The 18,786-nt window shown below is 38.8% G+C and overlaps 1 protein-coding gene across 1 annotated transcript in view; it reads left to right on the top strand.

Moving 5' to 3' along the window:
* Positions 1-18,786, top strand: part of RYK (receptor like tyrosine kinase) — a 101,056-nt gene that overhangs the window by 37,755 nt on the left and 44,515 nt on the right. The window contains exons 3-7 of the mRNA XM_082840073.1: positions 3,644-3,743; positions 5,467-5,601; positions 8,814-8,867; positions 12,520-12,664; positions 18,457-18,557. Coding sequence (XP_082696199.1) covers positions 3,644-3,743; positions 5,467-5,601; positions 8,814-8,867; positions 12,520-12,664; positions 18,457-18,557 — 535 coding nt within the window. The remainder of the gene's footprint in view (positions 1-3,643; positions 3,744-5,466; positions 5,602-8,813; positions 8,868-12,519; positions 12,665-18,456; positions 18,558-18,786) is intronic.

Consider the following 18,786-nt stretch of genomic DNA (forward strand, 5'->3'; position numbering starts at 1 on the left):
GCTGGGGATCATCTTTGTGTCGTAGCAACTTTCTCTTCCAGGTGTGATTTCCCCCAGCAGTGCTGGGCAGCAGAAGTAGAGTGAGAGGTGGTCAGAGTCCTGATGGCAAAACGACTGTGTCGGTAACTAGTCTTCTTTGGGGCACAGTCTGTGGGAAAGTGAAACCAGGTCACTAGCTAGGCTGGAGAGGATGGAAATAGCTTTACTGGCTATTGCATCCCAACTATGAGCATAGCCCTTGGCTTACAAATGTGCTTCATAAATGTTGGTTGAATCAGAGTGTTGTAGACAAAGAACCGGTTTTATAGGAATCAGATGTTATGATGGGATCTTTGATAGAGTGGGATTTTTGCATTTGTTTTGGTTATGGGGCAATTCTTCAGTACATAGGAATACTGAATGTTAATATTGAAGCCATCAGGAAGATGGCAGGAGACAGAGTGAGCCAAGCGCCCAGGCCTCTGCAGAGTCCCTGTGTGTCACTGATGATGTTGGCGTGAGAAATATCCGTTATGAGTAGAAGTTGGGAGCTTCAGAGTATAGGGGGTTTGGCATGAGGAAGGGGTGTGTAGGACCTAATGATTCTGAAAGAATGCTGACCCTACTGTCTAGGCCCTGAGGGTTGAGGGTTAGGAAAGCCAGTCTGGGGGAGAAGGTGGGGAAGACACTTGTGAAGAGGCTGAGAGTATGGGAGGCTGTTTAGAATAGTGGCGTTCCCAAGATGGGGGACAAAACAGAAGGGCAGCAGTATTGTTCTTGGCAGGGCATAGGAAAGCTTGTGTCAGAATCTCTGGGGTCAGTAGGCTGGTGCTTACGGGGAAGTGCAGCAGGGCCTAGGGTAGCTACTCTGGAATGATTGCTGATGCCACTGGGGTCTGCGTTTATTAAAGGGGGCCTGTGCCAGACTGACAGGTGTGTCATCTTAATTATTTTATTTGATCTTCATAACATGGTTATACTAGCCTCATTTTATAAAAACTGAAACTCGGAAAAGTTAGTAATTTACCTAATGGTCACACAGTCTCATGGTTCTAATCCAGTTCTTGCTGACTGTGCTTAATTTTTTTTTCATGCACTTGCCCTTCATGTATTGCCCTGTTTAGAGGTAGCATGGGTATAGGGATATAGTCAATGCATTCTCTTAATGTTAGTCAATGAGTGTTGCTGGGAAAGCCTGCCCATTCTGGGCCCAGACTTTCTGGGCTGCAGCTCTCTCTCACCCCCTAGTGGCAGTGATGGTATTTTGGCCTGCTAAGATGAGAGGGAACACTTCTAGCCAAGGTGCCACTAAGTCACTGATGTGCAGCAGCAAGAACATTCCCTTTGTTGTGAACGTGGCACTTACCGAATACAGCCTTCAACAATTGTTTGTATACCTATCTTAACTGTAAAGCAGTACTTTAATATTTGCATACTCCCTACAGCGTTCTGGGACTTTCAAGTAGCGTGTGAAAAGAGAAACCCAGAGGGGGAGTTACAGTCATTGGATTGAGCCCTTCTTATCCATGGTTTAAACACCTCCTGACCCAGTTAATACTCAGGTGTCCATCCTTTCTTTTATAATCTGGAAGATTACTCTTTCCCTGTTTCCTCTTTGTTAAGTCTTTTTTTGTTGGCTTTTTTCATTAGCATATAAACATATTTGAGTATCTTCCATTGAAAAAAGAAGAAAGAAGGGCTTTGAAATCTACCCCACCACCCATCCCCAGCCCTGCTCCCCACCATTACCTGATTACATTCTTCCTAGTTAAGTTTCTTGAAGCACGGTTTCTTGGACCTCTTTTCTACTACTGTTTTCCTAACCCACTGCCCTTTGGCTTCTGCCAGTCCCAGCCTCCACCAAAAAGCCCTTGTGACCACTGAATGGGAGAGGGGTACCATTCTTATTGAGTCCCCAAGGGCAGGACAAAGAGTAGTGTGAAATATAAGGCCTCACTGAAGGTCTTGAAGGTGGCAGCCATTCTGAATTTCACCTATTGCTTTGCACTTTGAACTCTTTCTTTCATGAACATCTCTCTAGCAACAGGATATATTTATTGATTGATGCTGATTGGTTCTATTGAGCCACCTGTGTAGGCCAGGTATTGATAGAGAATATTGGTGTTCCCAGGACATCTTCCTAGTCACCCCTCTTCCTTTCCTGATTCTGAATCACTTGAGAAATAGATCCAGAGGTTAGATGGGCATCCAAACATAAACTTTCTCAGTGGTGAAAGCTGGACTAGAGAATGTGGCTTAGATATTCTATGAGAAATTTGTACCTTGGAATCTGCTTGTGAGGTGAGTGGGTCTGTAGAATAGACCTTCGTCCCAGTCACATGCAGGCCCTCAGAGCTTGGCTTTTATCAAATAGAGAAGACATTGGTGACTAGTCATGGTCTGTAAATTATACATCTCAGCCCCTTGGCTCTTCATATCTTTCTGCCTCTCCAGGGCTTCTCTGTCAGTGGCTGTAGTCCTCAGCAGAATTTCTGAATCCTAGATGGCAGATTGTACAGGAGAGTGGGGGTACTGTTCTGAGCATGAAATAGAGGGTGGCTTACTGGATTGAATTTTTATCCAATTGAAAATTCCTAGGAACAAATGCACAAACATAACAAGACAGAAACCGAGTCATAAATACAGAGAACAAGCAGATGGTTACCAGAGGAGTTAGGGTAGAGGGGGACGAAAGAGATAGATGAGGGAGATTAAGAGGTGCAGACTTCCAGTTGCAAAATAAAAGAGTCAAGGATATGAAATTTACAGTGTGGGCAGTATAGTCAATAACTAAACAATATCTTTGTGGTGATGTATTGTAACTAGACTTATTTTGGTGATCATTTTGAAATGTATAGAAAAATCACTGTTGCATAAATGGAACTAATATAGCGTTGTAGGTCACTTATACTTCAAAAACAAACAAACATACAAAGAAACACATAGAAAAAGAGATCAGATTTGTGGTTACCAGAGGAGGTGGGCAGGGGGAATTGGATGAAGGCAATGAAAAGGTACTACAAACTTCCAGTTATAAGATAAATAAGTGCTAGGGATATAATGTACAACCTTATAAATAGAATTAACAATGCTGTATGTTATATATGAACCTTGTTAAGAGAGTAAATTCTAAGAGTTCTTATCACAAGGAAAAATTTTTTTCTATTTCTTTAATTTTGTATCTATATGAGATGATAGATGTTCCCTAAACTTATGGTGATAAGCATTTCATTATGTATGTAAGTCAAATCATTATGCTGTAACCGTTTTAAACTTATATAGTGATATATGTCAATTATATCTCAATAAAACTGGAAGAAAAAAATAAACACACCCCCAAGACAGTAATCTAATGGGTCATGTAAGAGGCAATGCAGTCTGGTGGGGAAAAGTCTTAGAATCAGACGCAGCTGAGCTGGATTCCCACTCTAGCTACTTTGCATATATTCAACTTCCCTGGCTTGGTTTCTTCCAACTGTTTAAAACAAAAGGAACATTCCTAGCACTGTTTCTGACAATTTGGACTTTTTAAAAAATAGCTAGATTATTTGTTCTTATGAAAGGCTCATGCATTCATTAGTTAATGACCTAAATCAGTGAGGTCAAGCTGTTGGTGCCTTTTCTGTTATGATGGATCCAGTTTGTTTATTTCTCCATTTTACAGGTTGAATATAAGCTGGGATTCCAAGTAGACAATTTTGTGGCTATGGACATGCCCCAGGTCAACATTTCTGCTCAGGGGGAAGTTCCACGCACTTTATCAGGTGAGTCTCAGTGACAGAGTTTAACATACTGTTTTTAACTGTGTCCCATGTACTCTCAAAGAACAGTTAAACTACTGATAATGTAGTATTCTACGCACACACGTAGGTATCAGATGCATAAGTACTTTGAAAAGTAATTTTTTTAAATAGGGGTTATTTGGACTGTTTAAACCATTTCCTCTTTTCCAACCCTTCCAGAACTGTCTGCACTCAGCTCTTCTCTATCTCCTTATATGCATTGTTGGCCCCCAGCTGGGTCCCTTTGTCTGGTCTTGTTTCTCTTCTGTTAGTTCCCACACTGCAGCCCTGATAACTGCCGAACACTCACTTCCGACCATGTGATATCAAGCCCCTCAGTGCCCCCACCCCAGTCAGCTGAGTACATTGCACACTCCCCAGCCAGTGTGCTGTGTTTACATCTGCCCCTGCCTGCCTGTCTAAACCTTACTGCTGCATTTGCTCCAGTGTTCCAGCAGTGCCATGCTACATGTAGTTCTCAGAGCCATGCCTTTGCACAAGCTGGTCTCTGTATTTGGAACCATTTTTTCATCTTTCCTGCTTGTGAATTTCTATTCATACTAAATATTCTGCAAGACTCAAAATCTGTACTCTCCTTTTCCTGCCTCCTCTCCCTCCATTTGTTAACTCTTCTGTATTTAACTGTTTTGAACTGATCACATTATCTTGTAATTCTTTCTTTCTCCTTCTAGCCTGTGCCACCCTGAGGGCAGGAGCTGTCTTTTTCAGCTATCTACCCTGGGTGCCTAGCATAACATCTGGAACAGGATAAGCACTCAGGACATGTCTGAGTAAATCATTTAAGTGTCATATTTACACCAATTTAACTACTTTTGAGCCAGCCTTTTGAGAGAGGCTTCTGAAGATGTGAGATTTAAAGAAAACGAAAAATTTTTAAACTTGACAGTATAAGCCCCAGTGTTATGGAACTTTTTTGACAGTCTTACTCACTGTTATTAGTGACATTCATTAATCCAAGCTTTAAGAAAACATGGGAAGGCTGGCTAATTTTTATGGGCCAGTAAAGAAATTTAAAAATGCCCATATTGTTCATATGCTGATGTAGATGGTAGAATGATGTATTCTAAATTTGTAGAAAAAGAGTCTTAAACTGAAAGATTGAAAAAAAAAAAAAAGTGCACCAAAGTCTGTTACCCCTTTGCTTACATTAATTGATTAAAAGCCAGTTTCTGTTTAGAAAGGTTTTTTTTTTTCTTTTTAATTCATAGTTGAGAATTTATCAGTTTCATTTACAGGTTTATTTTTAATCTCTTCATTAAGAATAATACATAATTGCATTTTGGTGTTGAATTGTCTTTCCTTTTTTATCAAGTAATTTTTGTTATTACTGTTGATTGTGACTGATGAGGTAGTAGGGTTTGCCTTATGATTCTGTAGCTTTATTATAATAAGAGAACTTATGAGACAAATTGATATATTAAAAATCATGAGCAAATTTGAAAATAATTCTCTTCCTTTATGTCTTGGTTTGTTCTTTAATGCTAACTTTTATATCTGTAATGAATGAAGTACTTAATGTCCAAAGCTGTGTAGTCTAAAGATAAGTTCTCTGAAAGTTTCTGCTTAGTATGTTATGTAAATGTATTATTTGCAGTTTTATTGAAAAAAAAATAAATTCTAAATTATTCAATGGGCATTAATGTTGATTTTTAGAAAATTAAAATATTTTTTCTTTTTTAAACAGTGTTTCGGGTCGAGCTTTCCTGTACTGGCAAAGTAGATTCTGAGGTTATGATACTAATGCAGCTCAACTTGACAGTAAATTCTTCAAAAAACTTTACAGTCTTAAATTTTAAACGAAGGAAAATGTGCTACAAAAGTAAGGAATTTATTTACCAAAGTATGTGTTTTATATAGATGTGAGAAGGTCAAAAATAGATTTTGTCATCTTTTTACAGATTTGTGATCAAATCTTGATTATAGTTGCAAGTGAGAAAACAGAGCACTGACTGATGAAATTCCAAAATAATCACCTAGATAGCTTGTAGCCAGGAATCTCATTCAGGCCCCACTTACTTCCTGCTTTCTCAAAATTTTGATCAGAATTGCTAAGGACGTTTTCCTTTAGGAATGTGAAATAGCACTAGTGGCTGAAGAGGTAAAGAAATCAGGTAATTTTGATAGGGACCCCTGAGTAATGGGGTGTTAACTATGTTTCCTTTATGAATTACCATTATGTAGAAGAATTGCCCTGGGGCCAGAAAGACCTGCATTAGAATTACAGCTCTGCTCTTGACAGGATAATAGGAACAGGTTTCTTAACCTAAGTCTCAGTTTTTTTCATCTGTAAAATGGCATAATAACCTGTTTCAAGAGATTGGTTGGTTGGTTGATTTTAGATTAATTGAAGCTAACTAATCACCTGAAACTTAGAATACCATATGTGGGTACTTAATACATGTTGGTAGTTTTTGGTTTTGAATAATCTGTTGCTCAAGAAATTACAGTGGATATGAAAGAGCTTCAGCATGCTAGGTCATAGATCAAAGAATTTTAGAATTCTCCTTAAAGGTTATCTAGTCCAACCCACTCACTTTAAGTTCCAGAGAGATTAAAGTGACCTGAATTTACAAAGTCACATTGGTAGAGCTGGTTAGTATCTAAGATAGGGGAAAAAAAAAGCTAAAGAAAACCCCTCTAAACTTGCTGAGTGCTTACTGTGTTCCAAGTGCTTTACACACATTAAACCCATTTAATGCTTATAGCAGCCCTAGGCAGTAGGTTCTCTCATTATCTCCATTTTCTGAGGAGCAAGCTGAGGCTCAGAGAATCCAACCAACTTGCCAAGGCCGGACAGCTAAGTTGTGGAGCTGGGTTGCAAACCCGTGCTCTTGCTTCTTTGGCTTCTTTGGCAGACTGTCTCTTAACACATTTTCTAGTCAAAGTTAGTGCTGAGTGTTATGAGAACGCCTGAGGCCAGCACATGAGTTATAATGGCTAATGTCCAGATAACATGCCAGTAAAAAAGCTGTACTGCATTAGAATGGGCATTTATTAAGCTCTAATTTAATCTTTTAATTAGAGTAAATATAAAGCAAACAGTTACTCTCCATGTATATTTTTCCCAGTTTTATTGAGATATAATTAACATACATCACTGTATAAGTTTAAGGTGTACAGCATAATGGTTTGATTTACATACATTGTGAAATGATTATCACAGTAAATTTACTTAGCATCCATCATTTCATATGGATACAATAGAAAGAGAGAGCAAAAAAATAAAAAAATTTTTTCCTTGTGATGAGACCTCTTAGGATTTACTTTCTTAACAACTCTCACATATATCATACAGTTAACATATTGTGTTAAATAACATATAAAGTACACCGTGCTGTACGTTATATCCCTAGTGTTTATCTTATAACTGGAAGTTTGTACCTTTTGACTACCTCCTCCAGTTCCTCCTCCCTCCTGCCTCTGATAATAACAAATCTGATCTCTTTTCTTACGATTAAAAAAAAAAATTGATTCTTTAGATTCTATATACATATAAGTGAGATCATAGAATATCTCATAGTCTTTCTCTGTCTGACTTATTTCACTTAGTATAAGACCCTCAAAGTCTATCCATGTTGTTGCAAATGGCAGGATTTCCTTATTTTTTATGGCTAAATGGTGTTCCATTATGTGTGTGGTGTGTGTGTGCGTGTGTGTGTGTGCATGCACATGTATTTTCAGCACTTCTTTATGCAGAATGGACATTTTTAGTCTATGGCCACACCACCCTGAATGCGTGATCTCGTCAGAATGGACATTTTTAAAATGAAAAGTTAGTCCCATGTTAGCTTTGGTGTTTTGATACATTTGTCAGTTCTTACATATCCAGTTATACCTTCATGTAATTTTAAAGCCAAAGAAGACTTCAGAGACACTAGTTCAACCTAGTTGTTATATAATATGAGGAGACTGGGACCTGGAGTGGTCACCTAAGCGTGCATAGGCAGTCAGTGAGGAATGCAGAATAGGTGGTTCCTGGCCCCTAGGGAGGTGGCGCTGCCTGTACCACGGCGCTTCACCTGTTAGTGCTTAAAGACAGAATGTTGGTCAAGTGTGATGGGGTCTGTGGAGCCCACTAAGGTTAATGATTAGCCGATATTCAGAATAATCCCATACCTTCTCCATTTTCTTTAATATGTACATGAAAATTAACAGTTGATGTAATTTTCTATTCTGTTTTAGACTTAAGTTTAATATAGTACCACCCTTTTTATTTGATGGTCATACTTCTGGCCACCCTAATCATCCAGTTTACATTCATGACTCTTTAATATGTGATCCTAATATATTTATATGATTTTCCAGCTTACTACATTTTGAAAACTGTCTGCCACAGAAAACATACATGTACTGTATATGTTAATGGGTGTTACTGGGAAGAAAATGTTCCTTTATGAGGGTGTAAATTATTGGATCAGACAGGTTTTGTTACTCTCAAACTCCTCAGAGCCTTTGCACTCTGCTAATGTGCACTGTGAACCTACACAGAGGTTATAGTATGTAGCTTTCCCCAGACTTCTTGACCACAAAAACCCTTTTTCATTGAGTATCTATCTGTAAGTAATACCCATTGGCTAATATAGGCATAGACTATTGATTGATGAATATAGTGATGATTATCAGAATAGTAATGTAGCATTTATTATATATATATATTTTTAACATCTTTATTGGAGTATAATTGCTTTACAATGTTGTGTTAGTTTCTGATGTATAACAAGCTGAATCAGCTGTATGTATACATATATCCCCATATCCCCTCCCTCTTGCATCTCCCTCCCACCCTCCCTATCCCACCTCTCTAGGTGGTCACAAAGCACTGATCTGGTCTCCCTGCGCTATGCAGCTTCTTCCTACTAGCTATCTGTATGTTTATTATCTTGCAACAAATACCTTGTTACTTAGTTCAGGGACTTCTGTTAGAACATAAAGCTATGTGAGAAAAAATTCAGAAAATATAATTTGGTATTTAAGGATTTTCACGGAAAAGAAAGAATTTCTAAAGCATCTTTTATCTCCTTTTTAATTCAGAACTTGAAGAAGTAAAAACTTCATCCTTGGACAAAAACACTAGCAGAACTATTTGTAAGTGTTACTGTATTATCTTTTTCCATCATTAGGGGTGAAAAATGATGGATTGCAAATGAACATGGTTTTGTGTAGCTTGGATGTTTTGTGGTTTCCAGTTTGTCAAAAGATTAAATGACGCCATGCTGCTTATTTCAGTGATGTTTTGTAGATTGGTATGTTCAGATGAAACTATTAGAATATTGAAAATTTTGTAAAGCAAAATTCATACATATTTCATGTGATCTAAAAAACTTTTATAAGCAAGAATTTATATCATCATTTCAAATGGTCATAATTAAAGTATGAACGTGAAATATGTGTAAGATCTTCATCTGTTTAACAGAAGGATAGAAAATCTAATTCATGGCCTGGGTAACCCTCAGCTAGTTTCATCCAGGTGAAAATACAGGTTTAAATATCCACATTGTTTAAACCTACAGAGCAGAAACTTGAAGGAGATTTTTATTTTTTGATAATGGTTGTGTAAGGTAGTATAACTTAGACTTCTTTTTCCTTTTCTGACATAAATACATTATTAACTCTTACTCTTCCTGAATTTAATAGCAGTATCTTAAAATGTTACTAGATTTCTTTTTATGGAAGTAAACTAAAACAAAATCGGGGGAGGGAATTTCAAGTATGCAGAAGTCAAGAGAATGTTTTGATGAACCCCCATGTGACCATCACCCTGCTTCAGTAATGATCAACATTTGCCAGTCCTGTACCGTTGATTCCTTCCTCCTTTTTCAGTTGGGTGCGTGGGTGGGGAAGGATAGAGTAGTACTTTAAAGCACATCCTAGGCATCATATCATTTCACCCCATAAATGTTTCAGGGTAGGTAACTTTTTAAAAGGCCATCAAAAAAGCCACAATCACCCAACACCTATTTACTTGTATTTGATTTATCACATGTAACAAAATTAACTCCTTAATATCTTCTGATAGCTAGTCCATGTTCAAATTAACCTGATTGTCTCAAAATTGTCTTTGTATAGTTTCTTCCCTGAATCAGGATCCAAATGAAGCCTACACACACTGTATTTGGTTGACATGTATTTTATATTAATCAGAAACCACCCCCTTCCCTTCAATGTCATTTATTTGTTGAAGAAATTGAGTCATTTGTCTCATAGAATTTTCCACATCTGCATTTTGTCATTTAACATGTTTTTCTCTCTTCTAAACTGGTAGTTAGATTTTGTACTTCGTTAGGTTGAGAACCAACTCTTTTGGCTAGAATAATTCATAGATGGTAGTATGTGCTTCCTATTTTATCTTTTTTATCGCCTCAAGAGACACAAAGCATCTGGTTGTCTCAAAGTAGACCATTTTTGAAGGTAAAATAATATGAGATTTGTCTGCCTTTTAGAAATATTTCATTTGGATTTGTCTTTGAGAAGAAAATAAAACTATTTTTTAAAATATTGCTGCTCTCCAACTTTACTTGTAAAATTCTGGTGATTTTATCTGTTTCTTTTATGCTAGTAGGGTTATTATTTCTGACAAGCAGAATACAGTATTGCGTATCCTTGGTCTCTGTCTGCCTCTTCATTGCTCCCTCTCTCCTCCGCTCCCTTTCTGTGTATTCATCCATCTAACGTTTACTGAGAGGCTATGATGTGCCAGGTGGTATGATTGAGGCAGAGGATTAAACTGAACAAAGCAGACTCTGTAAGCCCCCATGGGTTTCTAATGTAGCAGAGGAAATGGAGTTGCAGTACCAGTGACAACAGTATCTTGTGGCAGGCTGTGACGAGGCCAGCACAAGGGGCTTTGGAAATCCTGAGGAGAGGGGCAAGCAACCTCCTCTGGGAATGAGGGTGAGCTTCCTGAGGAGGGTGGCATCTCGTCTGAGACCTGAAGGGTGACTAGGTGGTGGCAGGTGAAATGTCAAAGTGAGGGAATGGGAACAGTGCATACACAAGCCTTGGAATTTGGAGGTAGTCAGGCGGGGCGCATTTGGGGACCTGCCCAGCAGAGCGGTACCCTCTCCTCTGCCTTGGAGTGTGCTGAGATGGATACTGCCAACATCAGCCTTTGGGACCTTCCTTTCCCACCCCTTCAAGGTTGAACGGCCTGTGGCATTCTTAAGGAAATTCATACCTTCATTCAGGCTGCTGTCAAGTCTAGCTGCCCTAGAAGCCATTCGGTCTCTCTGCATTGATCTGTTCTGGTTTATTATTTGTTGATTCAAAGTTTAACTTTTGGAAAGCAATCTTATTTTTAAGTTTTTGAAAGCTATGACTTTTATCTTTTGTCCTGACCTATCCCCGTAACTCCACATTTGTATTTCTGTCAATTTGACATCTCCATGTAGATGTGTACTAGGTACTCTTGGACAAAACAAAACTCTTGATTCTCTGTTTCCCCAACCTGCTTCTTTTTTCTGCTTGTAAAGGTACCTTATCCACCTCATTCTTTAAGCCAAAGCTTTGCTTCCTCTTTTTCTTTCTACCCCAGTTCAGTCCATTAGCAAACTCTGTTGACTCTGCTTCCCAATCCATGAACTTCTCACCTTCACCATAACACTCTTGTCCAAGCCACTGCTCTCTCTTTCTTGGACTGCTGTAGTAACATGATTTGTTCCTGCTTCTGCTTTTGCTCCTCCCCACAGTATTCTTTATACAGCATGCAGAGTCATCTTTGTTTCTTTTATTTTCAAGTATGATCATGTGTATCATTCCTTTGGTTGAAGCCTTGCAGTGACTTCCTATATCATTTAGGATAAAATCCAAATTCTTCACTAGAATTCTGATGTGAGTACTCATCAAAACTTACATGAATCTCCAGTTACACCAGTTCTGTTTCTATTTCTCTGTCTTCCATTCTGCTTGCTCTTATCATGCAGATCTTTGTTTCTGTGTCTCTTTCTCAGTTGTTTCTGTGTGTATGTATATACATGTGTCTCTGTGTCTTTGAATTATTTCCCCTATTGCTGAGGCTTTCTTTCTTTTTGCATAGTATTAAGGTGACTGTTATTTTATTTCATGAGTATAGTCTTGTTTTCCTGCTTTTATCTTTAAAAACAGATTAGCAAAATAATTTCTGTTACTCTCAAGTGAAAAAGATGAAAGGTTTGTTTGTTTGTTTTACCTGTGGGTCGCTCTACTGTATATCCCTCCCCCTGTGAGTTAGTGGTCATCGGCAACAAAGATGTCTGATCTCTCCGTACCAGGTGTCACTGTTGAGGAAGGGTCTGTAGAGCTTGCTGTCCAGTATGGTAATTACTAGCCACGTGTGGCTGTTTAACATTAAATTAATTGAAATGAAATAAAATTAAAACTTCAGTTCCTCCATTGTACTAGCTACATTTCAAGTGCTTAATAGCCACAGGTGGCCAGTGGCTGCTGTATTGGAATGCACCCCATAGAGCATTCCCCTATTGGACAGCACTGCTATAGATGTTTTATTATATGTATACCACTTGTAAATTTTACTCATTAACCAAAAGTTCTATTTAAAATCCCTCTTTTACTACAACAAAAACACTTTTTAAATTGTGTGAATTTACATCAACATGCTACTGGTAACTGATCTTATCAAAGAATGGACACATGAAATGAAAATCTTTTACAAAGAACAGGGTACTCATTGTGTATATTAGGTCACAAAGCAATTGATGATATTTGTTTAAAAAGCTTAATGTGCTGTTCATTTTTATTTCAGATGATCCTGTACATGCAGCTCCAACCACTTCTACACGTGTATTTTATATCAGCGTAGGGGTTTGCTGTGCAGTAATATTTCTTGTAGCAATAATATTAGCTGTTTTGCACCTTCATAGTATGAAAAGGATTGAACTGGATGACAGGTATCGTATATATTTTGGGAAAGGAAAAAAATAAAAGCAGTTGTTTGCATTTACATGGGAGCCCACACACACCCATGCCTACTGGTGCACAGTGGTGCAGGGGAAGAAGGATGGGAGGCTTTCCCTAGCCAAGGGAAAAAATACTTGAAAAAATACTGTCTTTGTGTTGCTCTAATTTTATTTTTAAAAATCTGTGAAGTCAGAAATTAGTTTATTAGTTGGTGGAGAAGTAGTAGAGATCAATTTTTTCCCTATCCCCTTTGACATGAACGGGATGTCTTAGTACCTTTTTGAAATAGCCCTGTTTCTTCCTCCTAGTTTGTCCCTCCATCACTATCCATCCTTCTATCCATCCATCCATCCATCCATCCAATTTATTAACATTTATTGAGAACCTGCTATGATTTAAATCATTAGTTCTCAACCTGGTCACACATTAGAGTCATGGGTAAGCTTTTAAAATACATCAGAACTTAGGTACCCCCTTCCAGAAATTCTGATGTCATTGGTCTAGGGTGGTGTTTGAGCGTCAGTATTTTTCTTAGAGCTTTCTGGATGAGTCTAATATGTAGGCTTTGAGATACACTGGATTAGATGTTATGCTAAGTGCTAGGAATAAAAAAAAAGTAATGATATACTTCATGGCTTCAAGTATTTAATCTTTGACATTAACCCATATTATAAAAGTTTGTAAATTTGATGATTGTGGTATGTGTATTATAGTGTGGGAATAAAACAAGTGCCCGTCCCAGCCTGGGTGAGTCAAGATGACCAGGAGGACGTTATAGCCAGGATAGGGTGAGAGGTAAAGATGGAATCATAGGTTTATTTTCCTAGTGCACAGTTCTCGTTTCCCTCCTCAGTGATTCCCAGTTGCTGACTGAAGACATTCTCAGCTTCGTGACTTGGTTTTCAAGGCACCCTCCTTTACGGTCTGGAGATGAGCCTGCCTTGTCTCTCATCCTTAACTTCACGCTCCAGTTAAATGATTATTTTTTCCTCACTTTTGCCCTACACTTTGCCCTCCAGGACTTTTGTTCATGCTTTCTTTGCCCACAGGGCTCCCTGCCTTTTCCACTGGTTCAAACCATTCTTAACATTTCAACTCCATTGCCGTCTCTTCTATGAACTCTTTTTTAAGCCTCCCAACCATCAATTTCTCCCTCCTCTCTTTGTCTCTCTCTCATTCCCTCTCCGTTTCTCTGTCTCTCTCTCTTTTTGGTAGCAATTATTTTACTTTTTCCTTCTAAAATCAGTTTTTGTGTACTTGTCTCTCCTGCTGGAATGTAAGCTTTTCCCAGTTAGGGAGCAGTGCATCTTACTGCTGACTTCCCAGTCCTACATGGTGCCATACATACAGCGGGTAAGCATATGTGTGGCAGAAACAAAAGCACAAGGGGATGGGGATCCTGGTTGGATTAATTCCTGCCCCTAACTACTCTCTGTCCCCTCTGTTACCCTTTCTTTATCTGAGTAGAGAAAGAAGAGGGAGGAGGTCAGAGTGAGAAGGGAAATTCACGGGTGGGGTGTTTCAGAGTATGTTTTGTATATATGGTTGTGTTACTTACAATCAGGTTTTGTAGAGAAAGTACTGAGGGGGGAGTGAAGTAACAGGAACATTTTGATGGGACTCAGAGAGGATATGGCAGAGTTAGAGGTCACTGGAAGGCATGGCATTTAGTGGTCTGTCTTGATAAACACATTCTCCTTGAATGCTTGCTTGTGGGCGGTGGGGGGGGGGCTCTGAACCCACAGAGATCAGAGTTGTGCAAGAACTTCAGAATCCATGGGGCTTATACCTTTGCTGCTGAAATAATTTGTTACCACCCATGAACTGGTGTTCCAGTTCTCTAGTTTTCAGGCAGATGTTCCCAGACATTGCCTGAATAGAAGCAGCTTTCATCATCACTTGTTTTCAGAGTACAGCCTAGTGGTTAAGAGCATGGACTGGAGCCAGCACGTCTCTGAATTCTGTCTGTGCTACAGGCCCAGATAGAGGAAGTTTTGTAGCTGCTTTATGTCTCAGTTTTCCTCATGTCTAAAGCAGAGATGATCATGGCACATACTTTGTAGGCATGTTGGGAAGTTTTAGTGAAATAAAAGTGTAAACTCTTAGAACAAGCCTGGCATATAGTAATTGCCATTATTATGATTTTTCTTTTCAGAAAGTTGCAGTGTGTTGGTAGTGATGGACTAATTTCTTCTTCATCTCTTTCCTATTCTACTAGCTGTTATTTATTACATGCCAGGCAAGCTAATAGTGGTGACTAGAAAGTTCCCATCCAGTGATCTAATAGCATTTAAGAGACACTGCTTCTTCCCTCTGTGCTGGGGCCACTGAGTTAACAATGGCTACCATTTCATTGAGTGCTATTTACCAGTACTGTACCAAGCACTTTACATGTATTATCTTATTTGACACTCACAGCCACTTATGGGTATGGTACTGTCCTTGTTTTAAAGATAAAGAAACAGGCTTGAAGAGATTAAATAACTTTTTCAGGGTTGCACTTCTAGGACCAGGGCCGAGCAACAGGAGGGACTCATTATTGTTGTAATAGCTGTATTGTAATAACTCAGTACTGTAATTGTATAAAGCACTTGTTATATGCCAGGCACTGTTCCATGTGCTTTTACATCCATTAATCCTCTTAATCCTCACAGCAGCCCTGTGAGGTTTGATGGGACCCATGGCTCCATGGAATTGCTTGCACAGGGATGGTACAGAGTTCTTCCATTCCTGACACTCAGGAGCCAGAGTCCTCTTATACACAGAGCTTATTTAGAGGCAGAGAATAAAACTGCCTGAGGTGTGCTCATGCCAGGGGCAGTTGGAGCCCAAGTGTGTGACTTTCCCTCTCCTGACACTATAAGCTCATCTTCTCAGTCTCTGTGTTGTGCCAGATGAGTGTATTCTGGAGATGCAGAGCTTTTGTAAAGTCCTTCCACAGAGGGATTGATCTGCACCCTGTCTCTACTGTAGTCTTTCCCTGTTAGCTTGCAACTATAGGAGAGTTCACTCCTTTGTGGGATACATGAACTTGTTATTTGGCAATATCTTCATTTTCCATTATCTGCATTGCCCCATCACCCTTGCCATTACTGGTGACAGGGTCCCTTTTATTTCCCCCTATTCATTTCTGTATTCCCGTTAGTCAGTGTCTAACAGGTATCACTGAATGAATGTTGCATGAAGAATTTGTTGAATGAGGAATGAGTAGAGAGAGACAGGAAACCATTCTGTTAGAGCAATAATTCTTTCCCTCTTTCAGTATATATCAATAGCTCATGTCAGCAGCAACTCTTCTGTGTGGTTTATAGCTTTCTATTCCAAGGAAGGGTGTTTTTCTCTGTTTATGGATTGATTGATTCAGTAAGTGTTAATTGAGCTCTCACTAAGAGTTGGGCCCACTTGAGGCCTCTTGTGCCAGGCCCTGGCTTAAGTGCTGGGAAGGGAGGAGTGAACAAATAGGTACTTTTCCTGCCCTCGTGGAGTTTACAGTCTGCTTGGGCAAGATAGATATTAAACCAAAAATCCCTGCTAGAATGTAGGCTTCATGAGGGTAGGGATCTTTGTTTCTTATATTCACTGCTGTATCCCCAGCACCTGGCACAGTATCTAGCATCTAGTATACACTTAGTAAATAGTTTTTGAATGAATAATTAAATAAATGAATTCCACAGAAAAATAGAGAAATATAAATCATAATAAGCGCTCTGAAGGAAAATGATGATCTTTGCCCTAAGTTCTAACTTCAACGCTAAAGCAAGGTTAATGTCTTCATAACTAAGCTTACTTGCTTATGAAAGTCAAATGAGATAATTTATTTAGACTGGTGTTAAACTATTAAGTGCTAGCAAGTGTACATTTTTATTTCATTTTTTACCTCATGTGATGTAGCTATGTAGATATTGAATTTAATAGGTATCAGGGGTCGATCCCCAACTGCTCCGTGCTTCTCTCATAACAGTAAGTCTGGGCTTTCAAAGGTTTGTTCTGATCACTTAATATTAGTGCTGTGCTTATTGTAGGGACCACTAAATATGGATGAGCGCATAACATCTTTGTATGCCCAGGCTTTTCAGGAATTCTGAGGTGGTACAAGAGTGCCACCTACTGTTGAGCTGCTGAAGAGAAGCACAATAGTAAATAATTTGGGGTCTGTGCATATTTATTCAACCTGTACATTGGTTGCAGGTAATATTTGAATTATACTTTCACATACATTATACAACTTGAGCCTCACAAAAATCCTGGGAGGTAGGTTTTCTTAGTCCCATTTTATGGGTAAGTAAATTGTATTCTATTATTTCCCCCCTCTTTGAGGATGATAATGCTTCTCTCCTCTCCCCATTATTGAATCCTGGACTTTTAACAGATTTGATTTCCGACGTGGTCTTTGAGTAGTATGTACTCAGAACTCCAAAAACAGGTGCCTAGTGGTTCCAGGAATTAAGGATGTATAATATTGGTAATAATATGCATAATTAGTAATAACTTGTAAGTGTATGTTTGAGGGCAGGGCATTGCCCTAAAAGGATTATATTTTTCGTGTAATCCTTTTAGCAACCTTTTCAGGAGGTAGTATTATGGTTATTTTGTCCACGAGGAATTTGAGGCTCCAGAAGCATTTTGCCTAAGGTCATACAGCTAGTTAATAAATGGTGGTGCTGGCAGTTTTGATTTCAAGGTTATGCTCTACATCTCTTCACTGTACTGTCCCATACCCACTATATGTGTAGACCTATGTAGATCAATTTTTGAGTAGCAGCTTTTTATCATTATGTGTTTTTTTAATCATTAGGTTATGAAAATACAGAACTATTTTGTGGGGTGTGGTGATTTAAACAATTTTCATATTTAGGAAATTTGGGAGCCTCTTATGGGACTCTGCCGATTCTATAGCTAAGGGAGGCATGGAAAGTAGACCGTCCTCTTGAGGGGATGACATCCTGCCTGCGATTTCACTCTTCATGCTGAATTTCTATGCTTCACTTCTCCACTGCTGCAAAAATACAAGGGCTGAGGCGGTGAAATTGGAATGTGTGCCAGGGTGACCCTGGGATAAGGTCGTCGTCCACTGACAAGACAAAAGGACATTATCTGTAGTAATCTTGAGTATGGGGTTCACATTTATTTGAACCTACCATTTTCTGGGTCTCCTCATTACTTAAAGAATATGGCATAATAGAATTCTTCACGTGCTAGAGATTTCTAATAAGTTCTGTAAATTCTAAAAAGGTGGGATTGGGGAAGTAGAAGCAGCAAAATGTATATGATTAAACAGATTTGAACCAGGTAGGAAGTCCCTTCCCAAGCTTTGAGCACGTTGGCACGTTTGATTTGCTTTCATACTCCATCATCTGTAGGCCATTTGATTTTGGACCATCATTAAAAGAGGCCTGTCTTTATGCTCCTTTTCTTAAAAGCAATCTAATTGAGCGGCATGAGCTCTTTTCCTAAGAGATGGTTCCCTAGCATAACATTTTGTGAGGTTCAGGACTGCTATCTATGGTGTCTGAGGAATACCACGTTTGTTAATGACTGTGATATGATGAACTTGCCTGGTGGTTGTGGAGATAGAAAGGAAGGAAAAAATAGAGCTCTACGTTATGAGGCAGATTAAAATTTCAATATGGAACATTTGTGATAGAGATCCATGCATTATTGTGATCTCCGTTAGGGTTTTAAGCTGGTTATAATGGCTACATGCATTTTGTATGTATGGAAAAAGGAAATTTCTCATTGAAGCTGACTTGCCAAGTATTTCTCTCTTAAAAATTGTTTGCAGCATCAGTGCCAGCAGTAGTTCCCAAGGGCTGTCTCAGCCATCTACCCAGACGACTCAGTATCTGAGAGCCGACACACCCAACAATGCAACTCCTATCACCAGTAAGAGTTAATTTAATTCTAAAGATGGTTTACTAATATTGTCTATGTTCTGTCTTTCCTTGGTCCTGTGTGGTTAGTTACGTGTGCCATGCTGTGTACATAGTATCTAACATGTACAGAATTAGGCTTTAACTTTTGCTTTCTAGAGCATTGAATGAAACATTCCAAAATTGGAGTATTAAAATTTTAGGTTTAACGGCTAGAATTAGTTTTGGGGAGGTTTCTATAG

This window comes from Leucopleurus acutus (assembly GCF_964270905.1).
Source record: "Leucopleurus acutus genome assembly, chromosome: 5".
In the NCBI taxonomy this organism is placed as follows: Eukaryota; Metazoa; Chordata; class Mammalia; order Artiodactyla; family Delphinidae; genus Leucopleurus; species Leucopleurus acutus.